General features: G+C 33.7%; 1 protein-coding gene across 3 annotated transcripts; it reads left to right on the top strand.

Moving 5' to 3' along the window:
• The first annotated feature begins 7,796 nt into the window (after positions 1–7,796).
• Positions 7,797–17,707, top strand: LOC102595601 (tRNA threonylcarbamoyladenosine dehydratase). Of its 3 annotated transcripts, XM_006360320.2 has the most exons (13): positions 7,797–8,034; positions 9,205–9,248; positions 9,337–9,415; positions 10,277–10,424; positions 11,769–11,981; positions 12,772–12,906; positions 13,449–13,583; positions 13,785–14,000; positions 14,833–14,957; positions 15,721–15,778; positions 16,001–16,166; positions 16,269–16,353; positions 16,478–17,596. In XM_006360320.2, exons 1-11 carry the CDS (start codon positions 7,922–7,924, stop codon positions 16,109–16,111), a joined length of 1,377 nt encoding a protein of 458 aa, XP_006360382.1. In that variant the 5' UTR covers positions 7,797–7,921; the 3' UTR covers positions 16,112–16,166; positions 16,269–16,353; positions 16,478–17,596. The 3 variants fall into 3 exon arrangements, with proteins under 3 accessions (XP_006360382.1, XP_015170283.1, XP_006360381.1); XM_015314797.1 differs by having other exon boundaries at positions 16,251–17,707; XM_006360319.2 differs by having other exon boundaries at positions 16,269–16,601.
• The last annotated feature ends 752 nt before the right edge of the window (positions 17,708–18,459 follow it).

An 18,459-nucleotide genomic window follows, 5' to 3' on the forward strand; every position in this document is an offset into this window, starting at 1 on the left:
AATTTGAAGGACATGAATATAGCCCAAGTTAGAGAGAACATATTAATGTGTCATGCCATCATTTAATTTTATCTATGCGTTATTAAATAATCTAAACTAAGTATTAAATTTAAAATTGGTTGCCGTTACGTGTATACCACACAGTTGTAGGCTTGTAGCTAAAGTGATGTAATAAGCAAAGTACATTTGTACTCATAGAAAAATAAAATAATACGAGAGTGCCTTTCATATTTTATCTGTCTAAGATTTAATTGGACATAAAATTTAAAATATATGTACTGGAAAAAGTAATCGCATAAACTAAATTAAATTAAACTAAATATATGTATTGCATCAAGTCATCAATGTAACATTTGCCCTGGCTGCTAACAATTAAATGAGAAGCGGTGAGGTAGTACTTATCATAATAATTAATATATTTTACAAGAATGATATACATAATTTATAACTAAATTTGTGTAATCAACTCATTAAAAGTTAAAACTAGCTGTTAGAAATGTTGTATTTTTATCTACTAAATTATTACTATGTCTTAACTCTTAAATGAAGTATATTACTTACATATTTGGAGATTAATTATCTAATGAAGAATATGACTAGCTAGTAATTATCTTCTTTTTTTTTGTTAATAACTAGCTAGTAATTACTATTAGAGTAGAGACAAAGTTATTACTAGATTCAAATTTATTTAAAATTATTTTTCACAACTAACAAATGGGATCGCAAATAGCACCCTTCCTATTGTTTTGTCATAGAAGAATTTGTAGTCGTCATCTTTTGAATGCGTATAAGGTAAACTTCACTCTAATTTAACAACTTACAATTTACACGTAAAAGATAAATTACACGAGACAAGTCTCATAAGATGAGCTCGATCGAAAATGGATGTTGATGGTTTCAAATATGAGACTCCACTTTGAAGTTGACATGTTCAACCAACTTTTGCCACCCTTGCAGTATTCTGTGGTTTATTATAAGACCATTTTCGTGGAGTACAACAAACATAATCACGTCGGCTGCTGCCTAAATTGCAAACCAAGTTTTCCATGGTTTTTGTGATAAACAAACAATTAATTGGTCCCATAACGTGATTCTTGCTAAATTATATTAGCAGGAATGTCCCATCATCAATAAAAATCTAAGGTGGAACTCATAAATAGGCCCCTAAATTGTTGGGTTTTTCCCCTCAGGTATCTCAACTACGCCATTTTCCTATTGAATCTTTGAACCACCCATAATTTGTTCCTTTTAAACACTATGGGCTGATGTGGCAAAATGTGATCTCACGTCGCTTGAGCGCGTGAAGACATTTTGAAGGCGCTGATGTGGATCCCTAAACCACCCATCAACGATCTTCTTCCCCTTTTTCTCTTATTTCTCCTCTTTTCTTTCTCTTCATCATTAAGTTGGAGCTGCTCATCAGAATATATCTCTTCTTCATTGATTTCTTCTTAATCATCAAGTTCCAATGTCGAAGTTATCTTGTTCATCGATTTCTTCTTCTTTAACTGCAAATGTGCTATGTCAATGTGGGGTCGTTGTGGAAATGAAGACCTCATGGATACAATCCAACCCTGGACGTAGGTTCCTTTGTTGCAAAATCACTTCAAAATTTGAGAATTTTAGTTGTAAATAGCATAAATATCACTGAAATAAGATCAATTTTTAGGGTTTTCTCGTCTAGAACCATTGCACTTCGGGTCAAAAGTGTTTTGGGGGGGGGAAATGAAGGGGCTTTAGCTTTTTAGCTTTTTAGTTTTGTGCCACATCAGCCCACATTGTTTAAAAGGAACAAATTATGGGTGGTTCAAGAATTCAATAGGAAAATGATGTAGTTGAGGTACCTGAGGGGAAAACCCCAACAAGTTTAGGGATTTGTTTATGTGTTTGGCCAAAACCTAATATATAAGATTGATACTGTAATTTATCGAGACAAATATAAAATTTAAAATTTATGAATTTTTATAATAACCTCAACTTAATCGATACTAAAGTACTAATTAAGTTCACAAATTTCTAAATATAATTATGGAATAAAAATTATTAAATTTTCATAAATCTATAACCAACCGTCTAAATTCACTCCTAATGATATATGTCATGACTACCATATTCCACAATATTTTAAAGCCAGTTCATTTTAGGATGGCATTACGTGCTCTTATAACCTTTAACAAGCTAATTAATTATAAGTCACTTTCTAAAGATGTTTCTTTCTACTTTATTCAATATTTTTGGCCTATCTTAATGTGCGGCAAACCTTGTTTATACCTTAAAGTCAAAATCTAAATTTATTCTTGATATGTATACCAAACATTATGATACGTGTACATTTTGATATGTATATGGTTATCAACCACTACATAAGATGACAATTACACTTCCCATTTCTTTATTATACTAATTATCGTAATGTTTTTTATAAGTGCAAATTGTGAAAATAATTAATCCCAAATATAATACTCTAGTATGAAGGTTTGAGCCGGTATTCAATTGAATTATTTTGAAGAAGAATATTCATAGAATTTATTAAAATATATGTAAATTAATTCGAACATTATGATTATAAAAAAGAAAAATTGATAAAATAAAATTGTATGGTGATTATTAAGCCCCTAGTTATTGACTTTTTCTTTTGCCTTTTTGGTTCTAATGAGCTTCTGACAGATGTTCAAAGAGGCTTTTATTATACTGGGAAAAATTAGATTTCCTCATATGGACTTATTTTATATTATATTATATTAATAATAAGATTATGAGACACAACAATGACTGTTTTTGTATAATCATTTTGAATCATTGATATGAGCCAGCTCTGGAACATTTCCCAAAAGAATAATATAGGAGTCAGTTGGTGGCTGACTAGAATTATGTAGATATTAATAATTTTTTAAGTGGGTCACTTCGCGTAAGACATTACTTAGGACCAACGGGTCACACGACAGGTGCATGATATATAAATTAGTTATGAAAAATTATGTAATATTTTATGGAGAAATCAGTTAAGCAGGTTGAGTTATTACTTATTACATATTGTATTGTGCATAAAATGATACATAAATTCCCTCATAACTTTTACATATTGTAGTTATGCAGATTTTAAAATACAAAATTAAATAGTAAACACCATATTTATTTTATGAATGAAGAATTTACCTCTTAACCAACTATCGAATATAATACTATTTATGGGAGTCAAATTGATGCCACACACAATTATTATCGGATGTGTGAGGCACGTAATGATTTTTGTCTTAAATCGATAAGTACAAAATTAGTTTATGTGGTATACAAGATGTAGATGCCTTCTCAAATGGGTCATATATGCTACTAAGGCTACATCATGTTTCAAAAAGAAAATAAAAATAAAAATCAGAATAGAACAAATTATTAAAGGATATTGACATATTTGAAATTTAAAATTTTATTAACTTTAGTTTTTGTGTGTGTGCATTTAGATAAATTAAACTCCATTTATGCCTTAATATAGTTGAGGATGATGTTGGATTATATTATTGCTTTACACCAACAACTTTTTTTTTTTATAATAATATTTAATTTAAGATGGATACAAATCAGTGTTCGTCCATATCAATTTTGGTATAAAATAATCTTTCATGTAGTTGAACAAACATATATTTTCAACCAAATGCAAGACTAATAGAATTTGCTTAGCTTTTATTACGGCTTAATTAATTATGTTCAATCTCATGACTTATGTTTTCAGTATCTATTAATATCCACTCATAACCAAGTTCATGCCACATATTTGTCCGTTTTAGTCGATAAGACATTTCTTTAATTATGTCATCATCGAATCACAAGTGTGTGCATCATAAAAAATTGTATTATGTTATGTAATTTTAAAAAAAAAAATCCCTCCTCTTTATCTAAAAGCCTAGTACTATATACTTTTCTATTACTTGTCTTTATTGGCCTGCCCTCCGATCTATGGGTGTCATGTACACACTCTCACCCCAAAGATTTAGAGTATTCGTTGAAGTTTGTTCTATTACTATACTAAAGGAGCGTTTGGCTCTGATACCAATCCAATTAGCTCATGATACATATTGTTTATTTTAGCCAACAAGCTTCACGAATCTGTCCCTTGGACTGTGCTATCATTGGACCCAAAAGTGTGTATACCATGAGAACTTGTGATGCTATCATGATTTGTAAAACTCTTCATATTTCTCTTTGTCCCTTCTTCAGAAGCTTGACGGCCTAGAAGCCTCCAAATAATTCTTTGTGTCCAGTCCTCCGTCATAAGCATCACATATGTCACCACTCTCTTCTAAGGACTCAATGTCTTCGCTAAAGTTTGCTCCATCGAAAAAAGACTGAGATGACGAATCTTTATAGATAACACATGATTAATTTCAACTCTGGAGTGAATGAAATCTGATATAATGACATGCATTTCTACTATGATTCTTTCCCATGGATGCACCTTGTTTTGCTCCAACTTCTTGCTTAATGCATTGTGCGCAATGGAGTCCTCACCCCTACCTTTAGAAGAGGAAACCTTTAATTATATTTGACTTGAAACACCGGAGTAAGAGAGTGCTCGACTCTGATACCATATTTGTTATGACTACACCCATGACATATATTGTCTGTTTTGGCCTAACAAGCTAGCCTCACATATTTATCCCGACAAGCTTGATAGATTTGTCCCTTGGACTATGTCATGTGAACTTGTATTAGACTTTCGACTTTCCTTTCCCATTCTGATGTGAGATTGGCCTAAAATGTCATGTGCATCCCTTCTTCACAAATTTGTCAACATAGAAGTTTATCAGTCCTCCTATGTAATCCGTCCTCATCGGCCCATTCCTCTGTCATGGACATCACATATCAACTTGGTAAAAAATAAACTTAAGTCATCAGCGGCCTCTTAAAGTTGTCCGCATAATTCACTTAGACACCTTAACTAAGGCTAGTACCTATTGAACACCTCTACTATCTTGAATTGATACCACTTGAACACTTTTTGCTTATGTGGCATTTTGGGTGTCATTCACTAACAAGAAGCGCGTGAAAGCATCAAATTTAATATTTTTTAAATTAAAAAAATTCTTTCTTCTCCATTATAGCATCTGCCATGGAGCCATATACACCTCTCTTCTTCTTCCTCTATTTTTTTTTGTTCTTTTAATTTCTCATTATTATCATCTTATATTTTCAGATCTGTTAGTATCATCATCATCACATCTATTTCTTTCTCTTCTTTTGAGCAACCACCACCGTCCACCGCCTCTACCATTATCGCCATCACTTGGTTATTTTTGTTTTTTCAAATCTAGAATTGAATCTTATCATATTGTTGATTTATGAAAGTAAGCAAGTTTATTAATTTACAATTTAACTCTTTGCCATATTAATGTTCTTCTTCCTTGTCTCTTCGCCACCATTTCATTCGCCACATCACTAATATGTCTCTGCCATTGCTATACCCATTTTCTTTTTCTTATTTCTATAAACACTTTACCTCCTCTATCACCATTGAATCTAAATTTGCCATTATTGATTTATTATGAAGAAGAAAAAAAGAAGAAATGGTTGTTTCGATGGGTAGCAGGGGAAGAATTTGGGTGGGTTGGGTAACAATATAATGTAATTATTAAAGTTTTTTATTTTTAATTTTGAATCTAAAAAATCTACCATTGTTAATTTATGATAAAGAAAAAGAAGAAGAAAAAAAGAAGTAAGAAGACGTCAAGGGCCTAAAATCCAATGAGTAGCATGGGAAAGATTTGGTGTGGGTGGGTGGATTGTTTGGGGTACAAAATATTTTTTTTATTTAAAATATATTTCAAAATAATTTTTGGATCTAATGACACATGTCATAATTTAATTCGTCATTGTGCCATGTCATCGCAAGTGTATCTCACACACTTAATATTTTTGGTTGATTGTCAAAAAGATGTCAATTCGAAGTAGTAGAGGTGTTCAATAGGTACCAGCCTTAATTGAGGTGTCTAAATGAAATATGAGGACAACTTTAAGTGGTTGTAGATTACTTAAGCCTAAAAAATAACTCGCATGAGATATTTACATCAAATCACTGAAAGTGAAATATCCGTTTTTCAACTTTCATACATATATTTTTCACTTAACATGGTTAACTGATACTGTATATGTACTTTCACTTCAATCATTTTTAACTATTAAAATCAAAAAAAGTTTAATTTGAGAAATATATGGTATGTGAATAATTATATACTACCATATATGCTACATAGTAAAGGTTCAGGAAAGTATAAAACTTACACATTGAAAGACGATTATCAAAAAGGTTTTTGTCGAGACAATTATAATACAGTTGCTGCGTGTAAATATAAAATAGTCTTATCACTTTATGATCTCCTGTAGCATGAGCCTCATGCAAATTTAAATGCTCAAAAGGCACTACCCTTTTTTTCATGTAATAAGCTGTGAAATTTCTTACAAGTTGTGAAATCATCTTTCCCAAGTGGCATGGGAAGATATATATAAATATCAATACAAGCAGCGGCGGAGGCACCTTACAGTTAAGGATTTCTTTCGGCGAAAAATTATATTATTTATATATGATTAAAATATTTTTTTAAGTATATATAGTAGATATTGAGCCCCCTTTGGCTACTTAGTATGTCTATTTTTTCAGACACATATAATAGATGTTGAACCCTTAAGGGTTCATTTTAATATATATTATGTGATAATTGAATGACTTAACTACCCATGGTTTAAAATCTAACAATTTGTGATTTCTCGGTGAATGTTCTCATCATACATAATAACTATAACAATAAATCAATAATAATGTAACTATTTTTTAATATAATAATTGGCTTCTGTAATAATATTTTAGCCCATACAAAATATTATGTTCCTTAGGAATAAATTTTCACTTTATTTAAATTTTTTATGTTAGATTATGAAAATTTCAAATCTACCTAGAAATTATATGTAAAATTTAAAGCTATATTTAAGCACATTCACACTTTTGTTTGAATGGTTATTACCTATTGTTTTTGTAATAAATCGTATTATCTTGTATTGTATCGTAGCATATTGTTTTAATGAATATAACATTTAAATAGATTGTATTATTCTCCATCGTTAAGTAGTATCACACATCAACAATTTGAATGATAAACCTATCAGAAAAGTATAGTACGAAGTTGAATTACTATGAAAAAGTACGGTAAAAGATAAAATCAGATAATTAAACAATAAGTGAGATAAAATGAGAAAAAAATATTAAGATAATGACATTATCACACCAAATCAATCGTTACATGAAATGAGATTTTCTATTGTTACCTAAAGATAGATTTAAATGATACGATAAAATACAATTTAAGTAACAAGCAAAATAAATATAGTATTTAAATTAAGACTACAATACAATACAATACAACAAGCAACAACCATCCAAACAAGGTATAATATGAACAATATTTCATACTTCTCAAGTATAAGTGTACATAACTCTATTTTCAACTTCAACTCGATAAATATTTTGAATGTATCGCAAAACGCATGCTGAGTATATAGAGAAAAGGGAAAAGACATAAATTACATCTGAATTTGTATCGAAAAGGTGTGTAATAGATAGTCATTATAGTTTAAGCCTGTAACCGACTTATGATAAAGGTGTGTATAGGTTGTTATTATTGTTTAAACCCGTAACGGACTTTTCGATACAAGTTGAGGAGACAATCTATGCCGGAGGAAACTTTCACATTTTCCTTTGCCTTGTTGCCCATATACAGTGAACCCATTTATTCAGGGCCCAATTGGGCTTTGTCGGTCATCTCTAGCTCCCTTATCTATCCAAAATCCAATCCATATGCTTCTCTTCTTCACTGGTTTAACCTAAATATTTGGCCACCAGTAGAGTGAAGGTGGCTGCTGGGGTACGGGAACGAAGATGGAAGAGAAAGTCAAGATTTTAGCATTCATCGGAGCTGGAGCTCTATTGGGTTCTGCTGCTACACTTGCTATCTCAAAGCTTCTTTCCGATCCACTGCCAATAAACAACCAGTAATTTCTAACTCATACAAAATAGTTTTAAGTTCTTCAATATTTCAATTTAGCAGTAATATTTGAAATCATGTAGTAGATTTAAACGAATAATTGGAGTGTATTGCTCAAACGAAGTAGTGGGTGCGGTTGTACTGGATTCGTATAGTAAGAAAGAGGGAATCTTTCGGCAACTGATGAAGTTAGAATCTTTTAAATTTTGAATTCGCCTCTGTAAAGAAATAGGGAATATTTTGGCTAGTGTTGAAGTTAGAATTTTTCAACACTGGATTTGCTTTAGTAAGAAAGAGGAGTTTTTCGGCAACTGATGAAGTTAGAATCTTTCACATTTGTAAGAAAGAGGGAAAATTTAAGCAACTGTTGAAGTTAGAATATTTTTAACACTAGATTTTCTTTTGTAAGAAAGAGGGATGTTTTCAGCAACGGTTGAAGTTAGAATCTTTTATTAGATAGGAGGGTTTGGAGGTCGTGGATTAGGGTAGAAGGTTAGTTGGAAGTTGAGTGCTCTCTGCTTTCCTGTGGGTTCGGCTTATTGTACTTGGTCTTTCTTTCTTACCAATGGGTATTAGCACTGTTCATACAATTTCTTGTTTTCCGATTTTGGTTATCACCTGTGTTTTTTTGTGCTTTGGTTATCACATTATTTTGTTGTCATTTCAGTTCTTTACTTGGTATGTTGAGTATTGCTCTCTATTATTTCGTTGTTTTTACTGCTCAAACTGCTTGGAAATGTTTTATTTAAAATTGAGGGTCTCACATAAGCAATCTTGTGCACTCTACCCTCCCTAGACCCACTTATGGGATTACATTGGGTATGTTGATGTTGTTGTTGTTGTTTTTTCAAGCATATTTTTGAAAAAATGCTTTTCTTGAGCTGAGTGTTTATCAGAATCAACCTCTCTACCCCACAAAGGTTGTCTATCAGAATCAACCTCTCTACCCCACAAAGGTTGGGGTAAAGTTTGCCTACAGCCCACCCTTCCCAACCCCCTGTTGTAGATGAAGTTAGAATTTTCTTAACGCTTGATTCACCTCTGTCAGAAAAAGAGAAGACTTCGGCAACTGATGAAGTTAGAATCGTTTTAACATATTTTAATCATCTTGCACATGATCTTTTCTACTCAAGAAGCTGGGAGTTGAAATCTGACGACTGTAAGCTTTCTTTTGCAGATGTGTTGGAAAAGTGTATACAAGTGAGGCAGTAAAATCAAATGGTACATTTCTGTTCTCTTTGGTTAAAAGTTTATGTTTGCCTGGTATTATCATTTCTGTTCTATTTGGTTTAACGTTGATTCTCATCAGGGCTTCCTGGATCCAAATGTGATGGACTGGCTACTCCAAACCCGTTGACTGATGAAGTAGTTTCTGAACAACTGACCAGGTAAGCCATACTTTTTTCTTTTTCTTTTGAATTATATTAAGGCAAGAAGATTTTAATAATGAGGAAAGGAGTACAAGGAAGAAAACTAGCTGTGACCAAGCCAACTAAATGGCAGTTGCAGCAATAGAGAACAGTATTCCAGTCTCTTCTAAGATTGGTCAAGTGAAATATCCTTGGAAAAAGACCTATATCTCTACTGCATAGAGGATAGGAAGAATAGCTCTATATCATACATGATGTAGCGAGAGAAACCTTGCCATGTTTTGGCATTTTGCTCTAACGGGCTTCATGATGTAACATTGCAAAATACAGCCTTCCTCAGAATTGAAAACAGAGATCACTATGTGCTTGTTGTGTTCATTTTCTTTCTTTCTTTCTTTCTTTTCCTCACCATCATTCTCTCGGTCGTTGATTCTCTTTAGGTGTATGTATGATATGCGAAGTAGGGAAAAATGGAGATATTGGAGTACTGAGAATTGAATGTACTTTTTTCTATTTTTATCCTTAGATTGATTCTTGAATATAGAAGATCTACTAAAATATTCATTTCAGTTGACGTAAATATTTACTGAGGTATTATGAAATAAATTATTCATGAACACAAGTGAGCTTATACATTTATCCAAAGTCCGACTTGTTTAATGTGTGATCTCAATCTCTTAGAGAGCTCGAGGTCAACTCGTGTGATAAATAAATAGGCTGAACTTAAGCCCATGCTTTTTTGACGAACAAAACTCATTTACAGCTCTATACATCCATGCAAGACGTTGTTTCCATTTGAGACATTGCGCTAATGACTGTTGGTTATGGTGACACTTGCATTTTTGCTCTTAATTTTTGTACTCTTTTCTGGCCTCTTAGGAATATACAGTTCTTTGGCCTTGAAGCCCAACAGAAAGTGACTGCATCATATGTTGTGGTAATTGGTCTTGGAGGAGTTGGAAGTCATGCTGCATCCATGCTTCTGAGGTCAGGAGTTGGTAGGCTACTTCTTGTGGATTTCGATCAGGTATAGTCTTTAAAGGCAATTTGATTCACTTATATATTACTCTGCCTTAATCTCTTGCCAGTTATATTCTTTTGTCACAAAATATTCTAACGTATCCACGTGTTTAATTGTCCCTTATCCTGTTTCATTTTACAACGTTCCCTTCCTCTTTACACCATTCCTTATTTGTTAAAGCAGGATCAAAGTTGATAAAATTGAAATTTCAGATTTCAATCACCTTTTTCCTTTGCCTAAAATTTAGAGATGCGTCATATAGTTATTGAACTACAAGAACTATAGATTATTGACATTCTACTAGAGACTTGGATACCATAATTAACAATAATGATGAAAAATTTAAGTCAAATTGTGTTCCATAGTATCATACCTGATCATTTGATCCTTGAAGTTAGACTTCTTGCTCGTGTGCATGACTAGGAAGAAAAAAAAGGGGGGGGGGATGAGTATGCTTCTGCTAATGTAGATATTTCCTTTTTGTTTCGCATCTAAAGTTGATCTATATGGTATGGGTATTGGCATTGATGTGGAGGCTATCCATCAAGGACACGTGTTCTGCACTATTGATAGTTCTTGATTGGGAGTTAAGGTAGTTGTTTCTTGTAGTTATATGGAAGTGGAATCTAATTGAATCTTTTGCTTAGCTCCCTTTAAGCTGCTATACGCTCTCATATTATTCTTCATGTTGGCTTAAGAGATGATTTGGATGTCTAAATATATGTCTAATTTGCATATTGCAATGCAAGGAACTTACAAAGATTTGAAATCCTTGGGATATTGCATACGGTACTCAGTTATACTAAGTGCCTCTACATTTAGAATAGGACCCTGCATCTCAAAAAATATTTAAAACCATTCCCTTGTTGTAGTTTAACTTAATTGCGAGTAGGACAAGCTGGCATCGCCTGATATTAAAGGGTACAGAAAATCGCATTATTGTTCATTTAAACCTTCAATTTTAGGCACTAAAATTTGAATACTAAGTTGTAGATTGTGTTATCTAATGGTAATGTGATTAGGCTATTCTGTGGAGAATATGTTGTAATGCTTGTGATAAAAAATTCAATGTAAGTCTTTGGGCCTAAGGAACTAGCTGTATTTTGTATTTGCTCGCATCCATGGGATGTTTATCAATGAAATCCTTTATTCTATCGAGAAAAAATAAAAAGGGAAAGAAAAAAGAAGTCTTCGTGTAAAAGAAAGGCGAGCCTGAAGAATGAATGTTTTCTCCTCCATGCAGTTGAAGGGTCATTGTGTGGGCATGATTTTCTTTAGCTATATAAGTTCCCTAAAAGAAATGTTACCCCTATATTTGTGAATATCTGATATCTGCTAATTATGTTGAAGGTGTCGGTCTCCTCATTAAATAGACATGCTGTTGCCACAAGAGAAGATGTTGGTACCTCAAAAGCCTTGTGCCTCAAGAAGCACTTCCAATCAATTTTCCCAGAGTGCCATATAGATGCTAAAGTTATCTTATATGATTCATCGTCTGAAGAAGAAATTCTGTCTGGCCACCCTGATTTTGTCCTTGATTGCATTGATAATATCGACACAAAGGTAGGTTTGCTTATGTGTCCCTTCACTCCTTGTTGGTGCTGCTCCTTTTATGTAACAATTTCTCTATCTCGGCTGAAACGGGAAACAATTTATGAAGTACAATATACCATTACTGGCCTATTATGATCTTTGAGAACCTGCATGCTGAGTTGAATGAATTGTCATTTTTTCAGTTTTATTGCCTCATTTCCAGCTGCCTTGATTTATTTTCTTATGTTTTTTAATTAAATTAGGACATACTTCAATTTTTGTCTTCATCACCCCCTTTTTCCCTTGTGGAAAGGGATGATGAATTTTTCTTTCCATGTTCTCTGTTTTTTTATAACATTGTATGCAGCTAATAAGGTTGATCTTAATGTTCTTTATTCTCTTAGAGCAACTTCTCTATTAATGATTTCCAGAGTGAATTGAGTCCAGTAACAAGTTGGAGCTAGTTTTGAAATTATAGCAATCCCATTGCTTATTTGGATTGAATCATATGATCCCCATTGAACCATAAGTTTCTTTTACACTGTCTTCATTATGAATTCTTGAAAAATAGAGAAGAGCTTGGCACTTGCGAATATCAGTTTATGCAGTTCCCAATAGAAATTGTTAGTTTCTTTACCTTCTGTCCTGGTAAGTATTTGAGAAAACAACTGTGTGATGCAATTATGCTAAAGCTTTCAATGGAATTATTAAATCAAGGGCATGGCTATTTTAGTACTTATTTCTAATTAGTTATGGCTCTATGCAATACCTTTTGAATCTTTTTCAGTTAGGAATTATTGCTAAGTAATACTCTTTGTAGGTGGCACTTCTCGCTGCATGTGTTCGAAGAGGTTTGAAAGTTTTATCTGCAACTGGAGCTGGCGCAAGGGCTGATCCAACAAGAATTCGCGTGGCTGACTTAAGAGAGTCTACCAATGATCCTCTATCTCGAGCTGTAAGTAATTTTGTGGAGCTTTATCGCAATATACATGCAGCATGTGGAATCTTCTGATTTTTAGCTCCACGTACTATAATTGATTGAATTTTTTCGTTGAAATGAGCGTCGACTTCCTTTATCCACCAGATTATATAATAGATAATTTTGACTTCGTGAAGCTAAATGAGCATCTTATGAAATCACCTGGCTTACTGGATAACGCTAAAACACTTCTACAACTCTTATGTTTGAGGATATGGATCTCTCCCGTAATGGGACTACTTCTCCATATTTTGGATGGTTTCTTAAAGCTTGTAATAATAGTCTACCCTGATATTTCATTCACTTTAAAACCGATACATTAAACATACTCGATCTCGCATTTTTAACCTGGGCTACATGCTGTCAACTTTTGTTATGTCAACAGAATCTTAACGACTTTTTTAGTCATAGGAATATTCAGGAATTACAGTTGGACCATGCATAACAAATGGAAAATATTGTTTTAGTAATACTCTTGTTTACTTTGAGTTGAATTACTTGGAAAACTAATTGAGCAGGTAAGACATCGTTTGAGAAAAGATCATGGTATTGATGGTGGCATTCCTGTGGTATTTTCTCTTGAGAAACCAAAGGCAAAGTTGCTTCCCTTTAAAGGGCCAAGCGGAGAAGAAGAAAATCCATCAGATTATCAAGTAAGAATTTAACCTTTTTGAACTGCTAAATTTGGCAATTGCTATAATTTATAAAGACGTTATGAGAATAGATACATGTCACTAAACTTTAAACTGTATAAGAAAAGTCACTCTCTTTCCTACATGTTACATAATATTCATCTCTTAATCTGAATAAATTACTCATTGAGCATTATCTAAAATTTACAATGTGGATATCAGATAGTGCCTGGATTTAGGGTCCGCATCATTCCAGTTCTGGGGACTATACCTGCAATTTTTGGGCAAGTCATGGCTTCCTATGTTGCGACTCAACTTGCTGGATTGCAAGTCCATATGGAACCAGTGGTGAATTTTGATACGGATCACTACGAAATCCTCCATCAACGCCTTATTGAGAATGAAGAGTTGCTATATGGTACATCCATGCAAGTGGAGGTACTAAGTCCTGAACTTGCACTTATATTTGCTTGCTTGAAGTCATCAAGTTAGGAGCTGCAATGTTAATTCTCAGATTTTGCTTTTTCTTTTTATGGGACATTGTTTGTCGAGGCAAACATTGCCATTTGTATCATAAAGGAATTAACCTGCAGACTGATAGCATTAAAACAGAACCCGATGTTAAAGGATGTGAAGTTTTCTTATATATATAGTCCTACAATTTTTATTTTTTGGGTCCTGGACGGTGTGTGCTGTATGTGACGGTATGCCTAATCTATTTTCTTCTTAGCAATGGATTCTACAACGTTAGAGCGTATTATGCAATGTCTAATCCAGTGGCAGTGGCACGTCTTTTTTAAGCTGCCCCCTTCTCCCCCGACCAGAAAAATGAAGTATTATAGATTCAAGTCTCATATCAGAGATTAGCTCTCATGTGGATGGAAGCTTCCTGTAGCAGTGGATCTCCTCAACTTCCACTTGAGTTTGTCTTGTTTCCTTTATTGCTTGCAGATACTTCCATCTCCCTTTCTTCAGATAATTTGAAATTACCCTAAGAGGAAGGTTTATATGCGAGTCTTAGGCACGTAATAAATCGAGGCCGATGTCGTAGAGGTGTGGGATTAGACATGATAGTTGTCCTTAAGTGCCAGTCTTGACCTTAATGATGATAGCTGGATGGAAGATCTGAATATACTGAGGTTCCTCTTAGTAGTTTTTGATCAGTAAAATAGAAATATTCATTTTTTCAATTGTCTTTTGCATGCTATTTCAGTTTTTTTTAGTAAGTATCGTGAAACACATTTTCATCCCTGTTTTCTCACTCTTAAAGGTAGATGTTGAAGAAGTTGTGTACATTGCCAAAGAGTTGTGGCATGGGAGAAGTGCAAGGGACCTATCCATTAAAGATGTAGGGCGAGCAATGTGGCGTTCAGTGAATGAGTTGATGCTTGTGAGGTATGTATGCTAAGCCTAATTTGATGCAATGAACATGTATTCACTTCAGTATCATTCCCTGAGATAGGCAAACACGAAATCTTTCCAACTATGTCAAAAAAGATTGCCTCGTAATATATTTTTCCTTTGATAATGTAATATGTAATTTGGGGTAATGAAACCCCGTATACAAGTAGTATACCGGAAGTAGAAAGTAGAAACAATTGTTTCTTTAGAAAGGACATCCAATCGTGTCTATATGCCTAGTCACTCTTACACTTTGTGAAATATGATATTCATGATTATGGAGGATACAACTTGCCAATTTCTTTTATTAATGTGCTGAAGTGAAAACCATTAGTCTAATATAAGATTGTCACATACTACACATACTATGTCTTCTTTTCTTTTCGTGAGTAACTAATAAAGTTTTTTCACTCAACTGAAAATGGGAAATCCTGAATACAAGATGTATATTGGTCAAGTGGACCACACAAAATATGTTCAGCAAATATTATCCACTCATCCATGCAAGTGTATGCATGTTAATTGCTAATTTTTTGCTTGAAGTTGCTATTTTTAACTTGATCTTATGTAAAGCATTGACATTTTCACCCTGTAAAATTCATGATTACTATTTTATTTCCAGATGCTCTGTCACTGCAGAGAATTATTTAAGCATCATTTTGTGAAGTGGTCGTCGTAACTATTTAAATTTAGCAATGTCTGTAGATCTTTATGCCTCTCAACTCATAGTGCATTGCTTGCTTTGACACCTTTTTAGGTGGGATAAAACAAAGTCGGCCTCAGTTTCAAATCTAATCCTGCTAAGATTCAAGGAGGTATGTTTCTTGATCATATTCACTGCATGTGTAAGTAGACTAAAACATTCAAGATATTGATGTCATGAAGAAATTCTCTTAACTTATATTACGTATCCCTCCCACAAAATGACTTGTGAAGCTGGATACACAAAGGAAGTGCTTGATGTTTAATGGAACTGTTGTTATTTTTTCTGTATTATAAACTTTGACAGTCTTCCTTTTGCTGTTATCTGGTTCAAGGCCAACGAACACGAGTCAAGGTCACTGGAAGATATAAAGGAAGAAGAACCAGATTTTTTTGTTAGGGTGACAACTGTGCTGAAGCGAGCAGAACTGGAGTTTGGCTTTTAAGAGGCACACGTATCCCACCAGCTATAAGAGCAGTCTGATTTGAGATTCATTTCAGGTATTTATGCTTGGATAGGAACATTTCACTTGGCTCCCTTTGCCAGTATGTTCTTGTGTCACAATGCCCAAGACGTCAATATAGCACAATTTTGTTTCGCAGGTGCATTAGGTATGGTTCAGGAACCTGAAAATCACCCACTTGCAGAAGTAAAACTCAAAAGCTGTCTGAAGTGGAAATCATCAAGGTTTTGAGCCTCATTTCTTTCTTGATGATATTTAGAATACTTTAAGGAGCAAACAACTTGGAAGTAGCTGAACACTTTGACCATATCAAAAGCTTATTTAGGGATTTCTTTTTGTTTGTTGCAGAGGGGTGGGAGTGATGGATATGTGGGACATAGAATTATTTCAACACTTCTATTTTTGGTATATCCGTCTGCAATTTCAAATGTCAATCCTCAAAATGAAGGCCAACTTTAAAGAGTTACAAGTTCTTGATTTAGGAGACAATCACTTTAACGACACATTCCTCATGTGGTTGGAAACTCTGCCAGAGCTGCAAGGTTTAGGTTTGAGATCAAATAAATTGTGTGGATCCATTAAAACTTCAAGAATTGAAGACATGTTTCCCCAACTTCAAATTGCAGATCTATCTTACAATATCTTTTTGGGAAACTTACCAACGAGTTTGTTTCAACATTTGAAAGCTATGAGGTCAATTGATTAGACAATGAAATTACTAGAATATCTTGGAGAAGGAGATCACCAAGTTTGAACAACAGTTGCAACCAAGGGACTTGAGCTTGAACTTGTCATAATTTTGACGGCTTACATTAGTATTGATCTTTCAAGTACTAGATTTGTAGGGCATATGTCAAATATTATGGGAAATGTCATTGTAATTTGCGCGTTGAATATATCTCATAATGAATGCAATGTCATATACCATCAACACTCGGAAACTCAAATCGAGGTTAAATCTCCGAGTGATGATGGTATATGACCTTGCAATTCACTATGAGATAAGTTCAATGCGTGAATTGCCATGAGATCTCCCATAATCCTTGGAATATGCCCCTCAAATTTGTTCCTTAAACCATCAATACTAGTTTAAACAGTCAAAAATTCTAACAAGTCCAAGCTCCAGTCTCCTGCTTACAAGTGTTATCGAATTTTTGGTAATATCCTTCCTCCAAGATAAAGATGTTCTAGTGACTTCATTGTTTGACATGACTTTCAAATGTTGAAACAAACTCGTTGATAAGTTTCCCAAGAAGACATTGTAAGATAGATTCAAGATTCGAAAGTGGGGAGACATGTTGTCAATTTTTGAAGTTCTAATGGATCCATGCAGTTTATTTGATTTCAAGTTTAAACCTTGCAAAGTTCCAACCACATGAGGAATGTGTCATTGAGGTGATTATCTCCTAAATCAAGAACTTGCAACTCTTTGCAATTGCCTTTCATTTTGAGGATTGTTTCCATTCATCACAGAAGCGTATTTGATCCAAAAAAGATGTTATGGTTAGTGTTGTGCTAAGACATTTCTAACTTAATTTTCTTATATAAGATCAATAGAAGTATTTCTTGTTTAAAATACGTTCTTTGTTTTTAACATGTCAATGAATTCTCCCCAGTTGAGATTATTGTAGTAACTTGAAAGCAGAATTAAGTTTCTGATTTGTATGAACTATAATTGAAGTTAGTTCCTGTTAAACTCTTCTTTGATGGCATTTATATTGTGAACAGTACCCCTTTCGAAGACGAAAGTCCAGCAAAGTAATGAATCTGACTGACTATGCTCATAAAGATCTTAGACCTATTTCTTGTTGCATTCTGGCCTTTTTTTCTCCTTCAAGAATTTATCTGAAAGAAAATTGAGTACTTCTTGGTCGCGAACATCTTAACCGAATAACTAATTCATGGTTTTCTTTACCAAAGCCCTAGTGAGTGCACAGAGAGGAATGGAAATTTGTGAGATATGCTGTCAAACAATAAAGTACCTATTTGTTATTTAGGACCAATATCTTTGGGACTCTACCTTGTTTCATAATGTTCATGTGATGGCTTTTAAGGTAGGGTTTTTGGCAAGAACATGTGATTGTTGTACACAAATTTATGAGTGGCAAGCTGTCATTTGCTTTCATCTTTTTGGTTGTCTCAATCATTTTGACTAAAAGGTCTCGAGTTTAAGCGAGCCCTGAAACAGAAAAACAAAACCGGATTACTTGGACCCCAAAACAGGTACCAAACATCTTGTGGGAGACCCCCACCCCTCAAAAATAGAAAAAAGCAGGAAAACCACATTAAAGCAACTTCAATTCGAAAAGCTTTAGCTATTCATGAATTTT

This window comes from Solanum tuberosum, unplaced genomic scaffold, assembly GCF_000226075.1.
Source record: "Solanum tuberosum cultivar DM 1-3 516 R44 unplaced genomic scaffold, SolTub_3.0 scf00323, whole genome shotgun sequence".
Lineage (NCBI taxonomy): Eukaryota > Viridiplantae > Streptophyta > Magnoliopsida > Solanales > Solanaceae > Solanum > Solanum tuberosum.

What these genes read in the sequence shown, in the direction of transcription:
- LOC102595601 (XM_015314797.1), top strand. Translation starts at nt 7,922, where the DNA reads ATGGAAGAGAAAGTCAAGATTTTAGCATTCATCGGAGCTGGAGCTCTA. An exon ending in TGAGGCAGTAAAATCAAATG is followed by an intron (nt 9,249 to 9,336) that starts GTACATTTCTGT and finishes GATTCTCATCAG; the next exon opens with GGCTTCCTGGATCCAAATGT. An exon ending in AAAATCCATCAGATTATCAA is followed by an intron (nt 13,584 to 13,784) that starts GTAAGAATTTAA and finishes TGTGGATATCAG; the next exon opens with ATAGTGCCTGGATTTAGGGT.